This window comes from Pseudochaenichthys georgianus, chromosome 1 (assembly GCF_902827115.2).
Source record: "Pseudochaenichthys georgianus chromosome 1, fPseGeo1.2, whole genome shotgun sequence".
In the NCBI taxonomy this organism is placed as follows: domain Eukaryota; kingdom Metazoa; phylum Chordata; class Actinopteri; order Perciformes; family Channichthyidae; genus Pseudochaenichthys; species Pseudochaenichthys georgianus.
In genome coordinates, this window is record NC_047503.1 from 48,809,541 (window position 1) to 48,822,558 (window position 13,018).

At 37.9% G+C, this 13,018-nt stretch overlaps 1 protein-coding gene across 2 annotated transcripts; it reads right to left on the reverse strand.

Moving 5' to 3' along the window:
- Window positions 1-704: 704 nt before the first annotated feature.
- Window positions 705-9,820, reverse strand: LOC117454136 (protein CutA homolog). 2 transcript variants are annotated; one of them, XM_034093247.1, is made up of 7 exons: window positions 9,729-9,820; window positions 7,293-7,358; window positions 6,745-6,893; window positions 5,937-5,996; window positions 5,367-5,412; window positions 2,315-2,364; window positions 705-1,582 (listed from the first exon to the last, which is right to left on the reverse strand). In XM_034093247.1, exons 1-7 carry the CDS (start codon window positions 9,774-9,776, stop codon window positions 1,483-1,485), a joined length of 519 nt encoding a protein of 172 aa, XP_033949138.1. In that variant the 5' UTR covers window positions 9,777-9,820; the 3' UTR covers window positions 705-1,482. The 2 variants fall into 2 exon arrangements, with proteins under 2 accessions (XP_033949138.1, XP_033949145.1); XM_034093254.2 differs by lacking the exon at window positions 7,293-7,358 and having other exon boundaries at window positions 9,729-9,800.
- Between the last annotated feature and the right edge of the window lie 3,198 nt (window positions 9,821-13,018).

The window sequence follows — 13,018 nt, forward strand, 5'->3', positions numbered from 1 at the left end:
ACTTTAAAGAGTGCTTTACTGCTGATGTTCAGGTGCATATCAGTATGTAGTGTCTCTACTTTAAAGAGTCCTCTCCTGATGATGTTCAGGTGTATATCAGTATGTAGTGTCTCTACTTTAAAGAGTCCTCTCCTGCTGATGTTCAGGTGTATGTCAGTATGTAATGTCTCTACTTTAAAGAGTCCTCCCCTGCTGATGTTCAGGTGTATATAAGTATGTAGTGTCTTTACTTTAAAGAGTCCTCTCATGCTGATGTTCAGGTGTATATAAGTATGTAATGTCTCTACTTTAAAGAGTTCTCTCCTGCTGATGTTCAGGTGTATATCAGCATGTAGTGTCTCTACTTTAAAGAGTCCTCTCCTGCTAAAGAATTATCTGTATTTACCTCAGTGTTAGTGTGGAGTCAATGTAAAGAAAATTGTTTATCAAAATGTATAATAATAGAGATGTGTTATGTAGTGTATTGTAAACGATTGCCTTTGTATTTACATGTTGTATTGTATTTATTATCAGCAATCTACTCAGCGTTTTATTAAATATAGTGTAATTTAAACAATAAAACCTGATGTGTGCAATTGTGTCCCTGGATTACTGCACATAGTGTGTACAAGTATACAGTAATATGTGCATTATGTGTGCAACACGTGTCATTAGGACCTCGACTGCACTGACTGCTGTTGTATCAAAAAACACTCAAAGCCAAATTATAAAAAACATCGTCCTCTTTATTGAAATATGGATCTTTCTCAGTAGAAATCAGAACGTATGCACTTTCACATTTTACTGTCAGTTTATCCAGCACCCTTTTAAAAAGGGAGTACACATGTAGAAGCAGGTATACATACTGAACACTTAAAGGACTTACATTTCTTAAATGATAGGTCCAAAAAGGACATGTTTTAGCCGTCTCAGAGTTGTAATCATGTTAGAATTAGTTACTTATTTTGAATGTATGTCTCTTTGTCTTTTTGCACCAAAAAGTAATGTATTTCTCCTGTTTCATAGTTTTTATAATAGAAATACAACCTATGAGTGAAGTTTTTTGTATTTTAGCAACAGAAATGACAGGTTTTTGCTGTTTAACAGTTTAACTCATGTATACCAGGTGTTATTTATTCCCATAACGGGCACCTTGTCTTGAACCTTTATTTGCAGGTAGCGTTACAACTACAGACTTGTTTTGTATATTTCAGGCATGAACACATGAATTGTAACATTCTTCCACTCTTAGTAGTGAGTGCTTCAAAAATAATCAAAATGTATTTGAAATCACAATATGCTCAATATTCAAATGGCAGGAAGCTCAATACTTCTTAAAAGGGGAAATATTTGTCAGAACCATACAGTTTTGTGGAACTGCAGAGATATCCCCACATACAAACGTCTTCTCCCACAGACTTTGAACGTATTTGTTTGGCACAGAACCTCAGAATTACGATGCAAAACGACCATTCCCTCAAATATCAGTCAAGATAATCGCAGTTATTCAGGAACGACTCCTTCGATCCACTTCAGGTACGGCGGGTTTCCCTGCTCAATGGGCAGGCTGATCACCTCGGCCACCTCGTAGGGGTGGTTAGAGCTGGAGAGGACAAAGAGCAGTTTCATCACACAACATAAAGTACAGCAGTTATTAAAGAGGCCCTGTTCTGCTTTGTGGGGTTTCTCTTTCCTCTCCTGGAGCGTGTTTCTATAGGTGTTGGTGCATGGTAATGGTCTGTAACAGGCCGGTGCATATTTAAAATGAATTGAATAATAAAGATCGATCCAAACTCAAAACAATAAATTAATTTCAGAAATTATATTTGAAGGGTGTGTGTGTGTGTGTGTGTGTGTGTGTGTGTGTGTGTGTGTGTGTGTGTGTGTGTGTGTTTGTATGGATGTATGTGTGTGTGTGTGTGTGTGTGTGTGTGTTTGTATGGATGTATGTGTGTGTGTGTGTGTGTCTACATATGAATTACCAGGTAAGGTGTAAGAAACAAAAACATTTACAAGTGCGGAAAACTTAAGGTCTACTTTTATCTTCATTGCATTTTGAATACCCTATTTTCTTTCAATTTAATAATAATAATAAAAGTGCAGGATGGGTAAATATACATTTTAAGGTCATTTATATATGTTTTATATGATTTACTATATATTTGTAGCAGAACTCTGTCGTAAATGATTGAGCAAAGATATATTTGGAGCCCTGTTTTCAACATAGAGTTTAAAAGAGGCCCTATTCTGCTTTCTGTGGTTTTCCCTCTCCTGTGTTCTATAGGTTTTAGTGCATGTAAATGGTCTGCTACGACTGAAAATCCTCCAGACTTACCGGACGTATTCAGCTAGAGCTGGCACCTTGGAGCTTCTCGTTTTAATCATCTAAACAGGAGAGAGTGACATTGATTAGATTTCATCACATGTATCGTTTTTTGTGACCTTTGTGTTTATTCGGACATGTGCATCGTCTCATGAAGTTTTTTCTGCTAACTTGATACGTACAATGACTGTAACGGTACTGTTTTTCTCTCATCTAGGCCCCGGCCACATGGAGACGAAACCGATTTCAAACCGAAGTCGATTTCAAAAAAGTCTTCCGTCCACGCGGAACCGCTCGAAACCGCTCGAAACCGCTGGAGACGCTGTAGTACATATGCCGGGCCTGTAAGTGGCGCTGTACTTTCGACACAAAATACACCAAAAGCAGAGAAGAAGACCCCCGAGCATGTCCACTTGTTGCTGATGGTTGTGGTAGAGGAGCTGTAGATTTTGCACTAACATCTGTATCATGGTCAGTAGCGTCTGGAGCACGAACGCAACCCTGTGATCAGCCATTGTTGTTGTTGGCGAAACGCATCAGCAATGACGCGGGGTGAGCAGGAGAGGTGGGCAGAGGCGGGGCTATGGTGTCATCGATTTAGGAAATGATCGTATAGGGCGTACACACGGAGCCACAAGCGTGTCATCTCCAGACGTACCCACTTTGGGAGCCGGTTTCAACGTTTATCGGTTTCGAGCTCCGAAGCCGCGGCTCCGTTTCGGCTTCGTGTGGACGAACCGTTTATACCAGGGGTCGGCAACAGGCGGACCGCGGTCCGGATCCGGACCCAGACGCCGACCTATACGGACCCGGAGCTATAATCAATACATTAATAGGGGATTTTTCGGCGCCTCCCGCTTTTTTAACGCTGATTTGGGTGACTTGTGTAATTTGTGGAGAACCGAAGAGTCAGTCGGACTGACGGACAACTTCTCACTTCAAAAAAGAAGAAGAAATCTAGACTGCAAAAATAATTAAACAAGCTTCTTGAACACAACACGAGCGTAACGTGTCTTCACGTGGTATATGTCTCGTCGGAAAGGAGTGCTGACAGAGAGCACCGGAACGCCGCTCCAGCCCTTAAAATATTGCAGTACCCATAAGGAGCCGTACACATGCCGCAGTGTTTGCGTGGCTGTGTCTTTAGTTGTAAGCACAGTGGCGATCTGTTGTTATTAGCATCTGGCTAGCTAGCTATGCTAACGAATTTAAAGAGCTTTTCTACAACCAGGTGGAAGAGAGCTATCTCCTGTGAGGCTCAAATAACCTCAGCTCAGTGAGGTTAAGGCACACCTTGATATGATCATTATAGTTATTAATGAGACTAAATGAAAAACAGGTATAAAATACTATATGACAGTAACAAAAAAGTTGTTAAAAATAACAAGAATAGAGTTTAAAAGGGGAGTGATTTGTAAAATATCCAAAAAGAAAAATATGCTTACAGTTCTGTTTCATCTGGGTGTTGAGAGATGTATCCATAGATCTCTTAATGTTGCTCTCAAAGTGCACCAGATTGATGCTTTTAACTTCAATATTTAAAAACAAATCTTCCCGGATCCCCCTAGAGGAGGTTAGTTCCCCCCCCCCCCCCCACTTAAATCATGTTCACATGGATAGGATACTAAATACATTTGCACACATCTTGTGTCCATATCTTTCTGTGTTGGTGGTCATGCCACACCGTGCAGTGCGTGCACGTGCATGCATACGATACGTGAGTCATGGTGAGATTTCTGGATTAAGAGGTTGCTTTTTCTTTGCACAGCTGAAAGAAAGGCCAAATTAATGGGCTGTGATTTTAGTTTTTTTAAGCAGAGGTTAAGTTCAATAATTTGTACGGTCCTCAGAGGATGTTGTAAAAATTGAAAGGAAAAAAGGTTCCCCACCCCTGCTGTAAATAATAATAAAAACCCTTGATTTATAACACCTCTGTCTCCTATTGATCTGAGTATATTATAAAGAATAGCAGTTAATTGAAGCATTATAGCACAGGCCTTTGTCAGATGGTATATTACGCTGTTTTTTTTTCTGCTTCGAATAGTTCTCTCTTTTTTCACCATACCTGTGTTTGCATCACTGTAACCAATGAGCACCTGCATGTGTGTGTGAGAATGGCCCTGACACCATTTCAGCCCAGATTTACAAACTCCTGTCAGGACAAGCTCAAGCTCAATTCTCACACTGAATTTAAAAAAAGTGAGTGATGGACTGCAATATAAGAGGGAAAGAAAGAGAAACTTTAAAACTGTTCAATTGTTATGATGTGTAAAGACTGATATGTTCTATAATCGTCTGAAACTGTTAGGTCATGATGTGAAATGGTTAACAAAGAAAAAGGGAAACTCAAGCTGCTGCTACACTTTATTTGATTTATCTAAAATTAAGCTCTTTTAAGATGCACATATTTTCAAAAGCTATTTTATTTATTTTCTCTATTTTATTTGTAAATGCAGGCCGAGAGGAACATTACACATATCCACAGTATTTAAGTAATGTTAATTTACAATAAATTGATTGGCAGTCAGTTGTTGATTACATGCAGACGTTGATAAAGCTGCTGTCACTTCAATATATATCACACTAATAATTCATGAAGCAAGTTAGACATTTTGATGTTCCGGACCTTTGCATGGGGAGATTTTCTCTAACTGGACCTCGTTGAATTTTAGTTGAAGACCCCTGGTTTATACGATGAATAACTGATACAACTGATACCGTCTCCGTGTGGACGGGGCCTTAGATTCTATTATTCATTTTCCATGACACAGATAACAAGAAAAAGAGCAAGAGGGGTTTGGGGAAGTGTTAATGTATTTAGTGCATGTGTTTCTCTAGTGTGAACACATGCATGCACTCCAAAACATAAACATACTTCTATTATTGTATATATTCTTTACTAAAGAAGGAATCTCTATATACACAAATCTTAGTACATGAATATCATGTATTCTTTGTGATCCTTAAAAGCATCTTTGTCTAGAGCAGATTTTAAAGGCGTGAGAAAGTAAAGTACGAGTATTAAAATGAGTATCAAATATTACAATACTCGGTCATCACTCACCAGCATTACTTCGCTGTCCTCTTCAATCTTACCCTGCCATTCATATCTGAAGGGAGGGGTCACAAGATGGAAGATATCATTAATACATCCTGTGGGTCAAAATCATTTAGTGTTTCTCAATAACTCATTTTTAAAAGGGTAAAACCATTTATTAAAGACGCTGCCTGAGAAAGACTCAGTCGGTAGGCGATTGATGGGAGCAACAACATACAGATATATACAAATAAATAAAATAATTTCACAATTTGTGATCAATCAAGTAACTATTATTTATCCCAAAAAATACAAAAATAAACACATAAAATAAATAAAGTAAAAATTAAAAAAGGTTTTGCAGTCGGGAATTATGTACCCAAGTCTCTTTGTAAGTTATTTCGTAATAAAACAATGTTTTACTCAACTTTAGGGGAATTTTAAATACAGAGGTAAAAATGAAACACCGAATGCGTATTTTAACTGTAACTCAATAACAACAGAGTGAAACCTGAATTTCCCCCTATGGGATTTATAAAGCATATCTTACTCTTCTACATATTAAAAACGCCGACAAGCAGCCGTCTCAAAACTTACACAGATGTGATTGCTGGAACAATGTTGACGCAAGCAGCTAGTTTGTTTTCCACAATACCCCTGAGAGCCAGAAGGAAATAAGGAATCAGTCACACATGAATATGCAAGAAAGAGAACTGGTAACACTTTTCTGGCTGTCCATTTTCTTCTAGAGCAATAATGTCAAAATATAGGGACACCCCACTTTCAAGATGTCATGAATGCATGTATTCTGTCCTCATCAGGATATTATTATCAATGTTGTTTCATTTGTCTTTTCTTATCTGCTGATTTAGCCAAGACTACAGTTTACTTCAAACATTCAAATGACATGCCTTTCGTTCATTGTATTTTTCACTACATGCAGGTAACTGCAATTTGAGCAGCAGCTAAACACCTTCATACAGAAGAGGATTAAAAAAATATCTTTTTTTGTTATTCCGAGACAAAAATCAATTCTGAGAAAAGAAGCGAAAATTCTGAAAAAGTCAGATTTCTGAAAAAAGTCAAAATTTTGAAGAAAATTAGATTTGAGACAAAAGTCCTTATTTTTTGTAGAAAAAAGGAAATTCTAAGTAAATATGCAGATTTCTGATATTAAAGTAAAACATCTGAATAAATGCAGATTTCCGATAAAATTAAATTCCAAAAATTGAAAATTCTGAAAAAGTCAGATTTCCGAACATACGTTTTTTTTGGGTCAAAATTCTGAAAATTAATTTTAATTTTTTATTATTTTAGAAAAAAGTAAATTCTAAGAAAAAAGTCGTATTTCTGAACAAAGTCAACATTTCTTTCGTAGCTTCTAAGGTGTTGCAGATGGTGTTACCTGGCCAGGGTTCTAGCCACGGTCTCGTTGGGACAGGTGACGAAGGCAGCAGAGAGAGAGCCAGGTGTGTACGTCTCAGAGGCCATCGAGAAAACTCTCAGTCCAACAGTCCTCAGCAGCGGGAGCATCAACACAGGAAGGAACACCGTCTGGGAAGAGGAGGAGGTGGAAGACGAGGAAGACGAGGAGGAGGAGGAAGAGGAGGAAGTACAATTACTGCTGCTTTAGTAACGAAATAATTTCCCAAATTGGGATCAATAAAGTATTCATCGATCTGTCTATTGACAATAGATTGAAAAAGGAGTTGAATCCTCTTCAGAGAGGAATACTCGTGTTAATGTTGTAATACAGTATAAAAACGGATATTCATTAATATCATACAAAATAATAAATATATATAAAATAATTTTTTTATAATATAATTTTTTATAATTTTTATAATGCATCTTAAGACATATCGCCCACCTTTATCAACAACGTGTGCAAAATACATTAGAGCAAAGCATGGTGTGTGAGAGACAGATGCATCATGACACACACACACTCACCACAGCTAAAGCTCTCAAGGGTCCAGCGGTCAGTGTTTCTGCAGCCAGAGACCCAAAGCGCATCGCCTGAGCGGGACACACACAGAGCCGTTACTAGTAGCTAAGATCCTTTTAGAGATGGTATGGCATGGTTTAGCAGCTGATGGTACTCAGAGATACCATCAGCTAAAAATACTCTGTTACAGTAAAGTCCTGTATTCCAAATGTCACTTAAGAAAGAAATCTGCAACATGTCCCTAAAGTAAGAACACTAGCATTTAAATGTCTCAATGTGGAGCCAGTATACTACTGGGTAAATCAGTAAGAGGCATCGTATTATATAAGATCAACATGTGGCCTTTTAAGTGAAGTGGCTGCAGGTCCATGTTTCCCTCTTAAGTTGCAGTAGAAGTAGAAAGCAGCATGAAATCGACTTAAAAACTGTGTTTAAAGTTTTAACTCGAGTAAAATGAACTTAGCGAGACAACATATTCATATCGTCATTGCTCTCATGTTTCATGTGAAAAATCTGCACTGAAAGCTGCAGCGTTTTGTAGAGATACAAGAAATCATTCCTGCCAATAACTGTTTAAAACCTCTTCAGCCCCAGGGACCTGCCGAAGGGGCCGAAATCACAACATCTGCAAGCAACAGTCTGAGGGCTTCTTAAGATTTAATAAACAATCTTAAGGCCGTTAGCACAAAACTCTAGCTATACCGATCGATATACTTATTGGATCTGCACAAACAAGCTTAGCTAACATGAGAGTCCACAGATTATAGAAATATAAGGATCATCACTGAGCGATCAGAACTCGTGACAAAGGAAGCAAATACAGACAACACACGATGTAGCTTTAGCTAGCAAAACACGGAGATATGCTCACCTTAGCTGTTATTCTGATCAAAAGTCGTGTTCAATGGCATTAAAACGATAACAAACGTGGCTGAAGGTTAATCCATAGGTTATAGCAATGTGTCTGTCACTTTGAAAAAATCTTGATAATCCATAATTCCATTTTTATGCAAAAATCGGAGAAGAAAAATTAGCTGCTAATGGTAGACACCAGAGGCTAGCACAGCTTCCGGTTTTTCTACGAGTCACTATCACTCCTTATTTGGTAACGTGTGTGTGGGGAACTTTCCTCGATTCCATTGGCTCCGACGGTTAGAAAGAGATGTCAATCATCAAAATCGACCAAGGGGGGCCAGAGATATGGAGAATCCACCCAAATGGCCCCAGAAGAGGTTTATTTTGCTAAATCTGTCTAAAAAGGTCAAATATCACTTGTTTTGCATCAATCTTGATACAGGGTACTTATTATATGTTGTACTTTGGATTCATAAAGCTTTTAGTCTACGAACCCATCATCCAAGGTTAGTTTTCACTATAAGTACAAAATAATTTTTGGACGGACTCTATAATTTACAGTTTGTTACCATGTTCAATCTGAATTTTCTTTAAAATAAAAAACATCTATATTGATTCTGACTTTTCTACATCCAACTCACAGGTTTATCATTACTTTGAGAAAAAAGATTATTAATGTTCCCCTTTTAGAAGATATGGTCATTTGTTCTGGAAATGTCATTTTCGAGCCTGAGGCCTGAAAAACAGGCTCAGGGCTAAACAACCTCAGGCTAAAAGAGACCTCACAGCTCCTTAGTTTCTTACCTGGCTTTGATAAGTGAACTCCAGCACTTTAACCTCGTAAAAACAGAAGCTATCCATCTAAACAGTGTGTTCACAATGTACTTTGTACGTATGTATTTAATTTATTAGCTATTTATTGCACACCTAATGTTAAACATATTCAACTTCAAGAAGTAAAATATATAAAAGTTGAAAGTGAAAGATATATATATGGAAACTATCTGTCAAACAAACATTAAGAAGGGTTAGCGGTTTATTCGACAGATAGTTTCCAGATACATATATTTCACTCTCAACTTTTATATATTTTACATGTTAAGTCAGTTTTACTTTGTTGTGCACTGCCTTGTTTACATGTCCCGAATTGGTATCAATAAAGCAAATATTGTCTAATTGTTATGATCTTATTTAACTTTGTCCAAAAGGGCTTCCCCAGTGTCTTTCGCAGTGCAGGAGCCAACACAATAGTCATGTTTTTATAAAGTGTTATAAAGTCTAAATTACTTTATTTCACAAGACGAGCAAGCCGTATAAACCGGGCAGCATCTGCTCCTACAGAAAACTGTATATGCAACTTTTGAAATTCACAGTTTTTAGATGATTTGCGACTTGCAGACGAGGTGTGTTTAGCAACATGTGTTAGCATTAGCTTCATGTGTTTGTTGTTATTCACGGAAAAAAGCTCTTGTGACTCAAATACAGGACAACAACACAAACCGGATTGATAAACAATGTCGGGTAGTTTGGTGAATAGAAGCAGAGTATAAACAAGCACCCGTTTTATGTGATTTTAGAAGACTTACCTCCTGACAGATAGCTGGTTCTGCTAAGCGAGTTACACCCACTGCCATAAAGCGAGACGGCTATATGTTATTGCAACTGTCGTAAAGCTGCATTGACACCCAAACGACGGTTCCCAGCATTCTTCTTCTCCATTAAAAAATATCCTTTTTATCTCTACTGATGTAAAAGTAGAAGTACTCAAATATTTTACTTGAGTAAAAGTAGAAGTACTCAGATCTTGTACTTGAGTAAAAGTAGAAGTACTCAGATCTTGTACTTGTGTAAAAGTAGAAGTACTCAGATATTGTAGGCTACTTGAGTAAAAGTAGAAGTACTAAACTCATTACATTACATTACATTTAGCTGACGCTTTTATCCAAAACGACTTACAATAAGTGCGTTCGACCAACAAGATACAAACGTGAAGAAAACAGAATCATATAAGTACATCATGTTTCATGGAGCTAAAACATTTCAAGTGCTACTCAACTGGCTTTAGATAAGTCAGTCCTTTATTAGTATATAAGTGCTTTGTTAGTAATTCTATCGCTCGAAGTGGAGTCGGTTTTGAGATTTAAAATCACAATTTCAATCAGATCAACTACAGAGCATTTATACAGAGTACACACACTGAAACAAAGAAGTCTAAAAACAGAATGTTACTCACACAATTCTAGAAGTCACCAGTTGTTATCCTGTCAAAATCGAGTTGGACACTGTACACTCAGATGTACTTGAGTAAAAGTAGAAGTACTCAGATATTGTACTTGAGTAAAAGTAGAAATGCTCAGATATTGTACTTAAGTATAAGTATAAGTACTCAGATATTGTACTTGAGTAAAAGTAGAAGTACTCAGACCTTGTACTTGAGTATAAGTAGAAGTACTCAGATATTGTACTTGAGTAAAAGTAGAAGTACTCAGATCTTGTACTTGAGTAAAAGTAGAAATGCTCAGATATTGTACTTAAGTATAAGTATAAGTACTCAGATATTGTACTTGAGTAAAAGTAGAAGTACTCAGACCTTGTACTTGAGTATAAGTAGAAGTACTCAGATATTGTACTTGAGTAAAAGTAGAAGTACTCAGATCTTGTACTTGAGTAAAAGTAGAAGTACTCAGATCTTGGACTTGAGTAAAAGTAGAAATACTCAGATCTTGTACTTGAGTAAAAGTAGAAGTACTCAGATATTGTACTTGAATAAAAGGAGAAGTACTCAGACCTTGTACTTGAGTATAAGTAGAAGTACTCAGATATTGTACTTGAGTAAAAGTAGAAGTACTCAGATCTTGTACTTGAGTAAAAGTAGAAGTACTCAGATTTTGTACTTGAGTAAAAGTAGAAGTACTCAGAATTTCTACTTGAGTACCAGAGTCTAGAAATACTCTGCTACAGTAACAGTCCTGCATTCAAAATGTTCCTCAAGTGAAAGTAGAAAAGTATTCTCATCAAAATATAGTGAAAGTAGCGACAGTAAAAGTAGTCATTGTGCAGATTGGTCCATTTCAGAATAATATATATGATATGTTTTATAATGATTGATCATGAAAGTGTTCTCAAAGCCGGTGAAGGTGCAGCTAGTTTGAATGACTTTTTATAAATGGATTCATGGATGATCCTGCGGTCCTGTGTCCTGGATCGCGAGCGCTGGATCTTGAGTCGTGGCTGTGGTCCTGGATCATCGGTCCTGGATGGATATCCTCGTGGATTCATCTTCCTATTATACACACATGCATTTCCAAACATTTGGTCTACCTATGTTGCAAATGTATTATCTTTTCAATTTACACACGGCATCTATTGGACGTCTGTCCGTCCTGGGAGAGGGATCCCTCCTCTGTTGCTCTCCCTGAGGTTTCTCCCATTTTTCCCTTTAAACTGGGTTTTCATCGGAAGTTTTTCCTTGTACGATGTGAGGGTCTAAGGACAGAGGGTCTGAGGACAGAGGGTGTCGTATTGTCATACTGATATTCTGTACACACTGTGAAGACCACTGAGACAAATGTAACATTTGTGATATTGGGCTATATAAATAAACATTGATTGATTGATTGATAAAACGGACAAGTCAAATCAAGCAATCTGATTGGTTCTTAGCCGTGATATACTGAGCGTATACCACGGGTAGAATTGTAAGTTACTTTTCACAACAAGTAAGTATCCCTCCGCGTCTGAGAAAAACAGATACTGTTGGGCTGAAAAGCAATTCATACTGGAACAAGAAAGCAGCGGAGAAGTAACGGGGCAGAAACCCTCCTTTTTACGCAGCGGTCCAGACATAGACATCAAACGGCAAAACATATTCAGTGTGCAGTTCCTTTGGCATTAGGGCAGGGATTTCTAGATACTTTCCAAGGTTTGACATCATGAAGTGAGCTACTTTTAAAGCAAGCAACGATGTTTTCAAATCTGTAATCAAAGAGGTCCGCAAAAACACTATCGACCAATCAGATTGCTTGATTTGACTTGTCAGTTTTATAAATATATTTACATTTCTTCCGTTACGGAACAAACTTACAAAGCATAAGATGGAAACATTTAAGATTAACTTCGACCTCCGGGGGGGTCTTACTATGGAGGAGTGGATTGAGCCGTGCCTATCTCCAGAAAGCACCTACACGACGACATGCAGAGCTACGTGAAGAGCAGGTAGACCAACTGGAAAACAAGTACCACCATTCAAAAGCTTTCTGATGCGGGTCTTGAAACAAAGCAGAGAAATGATGACTGTTAGTGGCCACAGGTGAGAAAGCTCTCTCTAGAGCAGTGTTTCTCAAACTTGTTCATACCAAGGACCACTTAACAAATAAAAAAACACTCGCGGACCACCTAACTCCACAAATATCAAAACACACATCGTTTTTCTAGAATAGATTACAAATCGCCTGAAAATGGTAAAAACAAGTGGCAACATGTGTGATGAAGGTGTTGCGCTGGGCTATATCATGCAATTGAAAGTGAAATGTAACCCCGCTCCATTGCGGAGATATTCCCGCGAGAGTGCGGAAAACTTAAATGTATTTATTTATTTCAAATGTGAAATTTTACCAATATACTCACGGGCCACTAGGGGGCGCTCACGGACCACCAGTGGTTCGCGGACCACACTTTGAGAAGTACTGCTCTAGAGCTACTGGAAACCAAATCTCTGCGACAGGAGAAAGTGGAGCAATATTCTCACCACGCCAAGCAACAGCCTAGAACAACCTCAACAAGTAACCACGTAAGCCATGCTACTGATGCTGGACAGGTTTTCAGTGAGTGCACAATAAACGGCAACATACAAATGAATGTAAATAAATAGCCAAAT

Excerpts from the sequence above, each read along its gene's own strand:
- LOC117454136 (XM_034093247.1), bottom strand. The coding sequence starts at position 9,776 with ATGGCAGTGGGTGTAACTCGCTTAGCAGAACCAGCTATCTGTCAGGAG. Across the intron at positions 5,413-5,936 it reads GTTCCAGCAATCACATCTGT|ATATGAATGGCAGGGTAAGA; the intron begins GTAAGTTTTGAG and ends CCCTCCCTTCAG. Across the intron at positions 1,583-2,314 it reads GCTCTAGCTGAATACGTCCG|CTCTAACCACCCCTACGAGG; the intron begins GTAAGTCTGGAG and ends TGTCCTCTCCAG.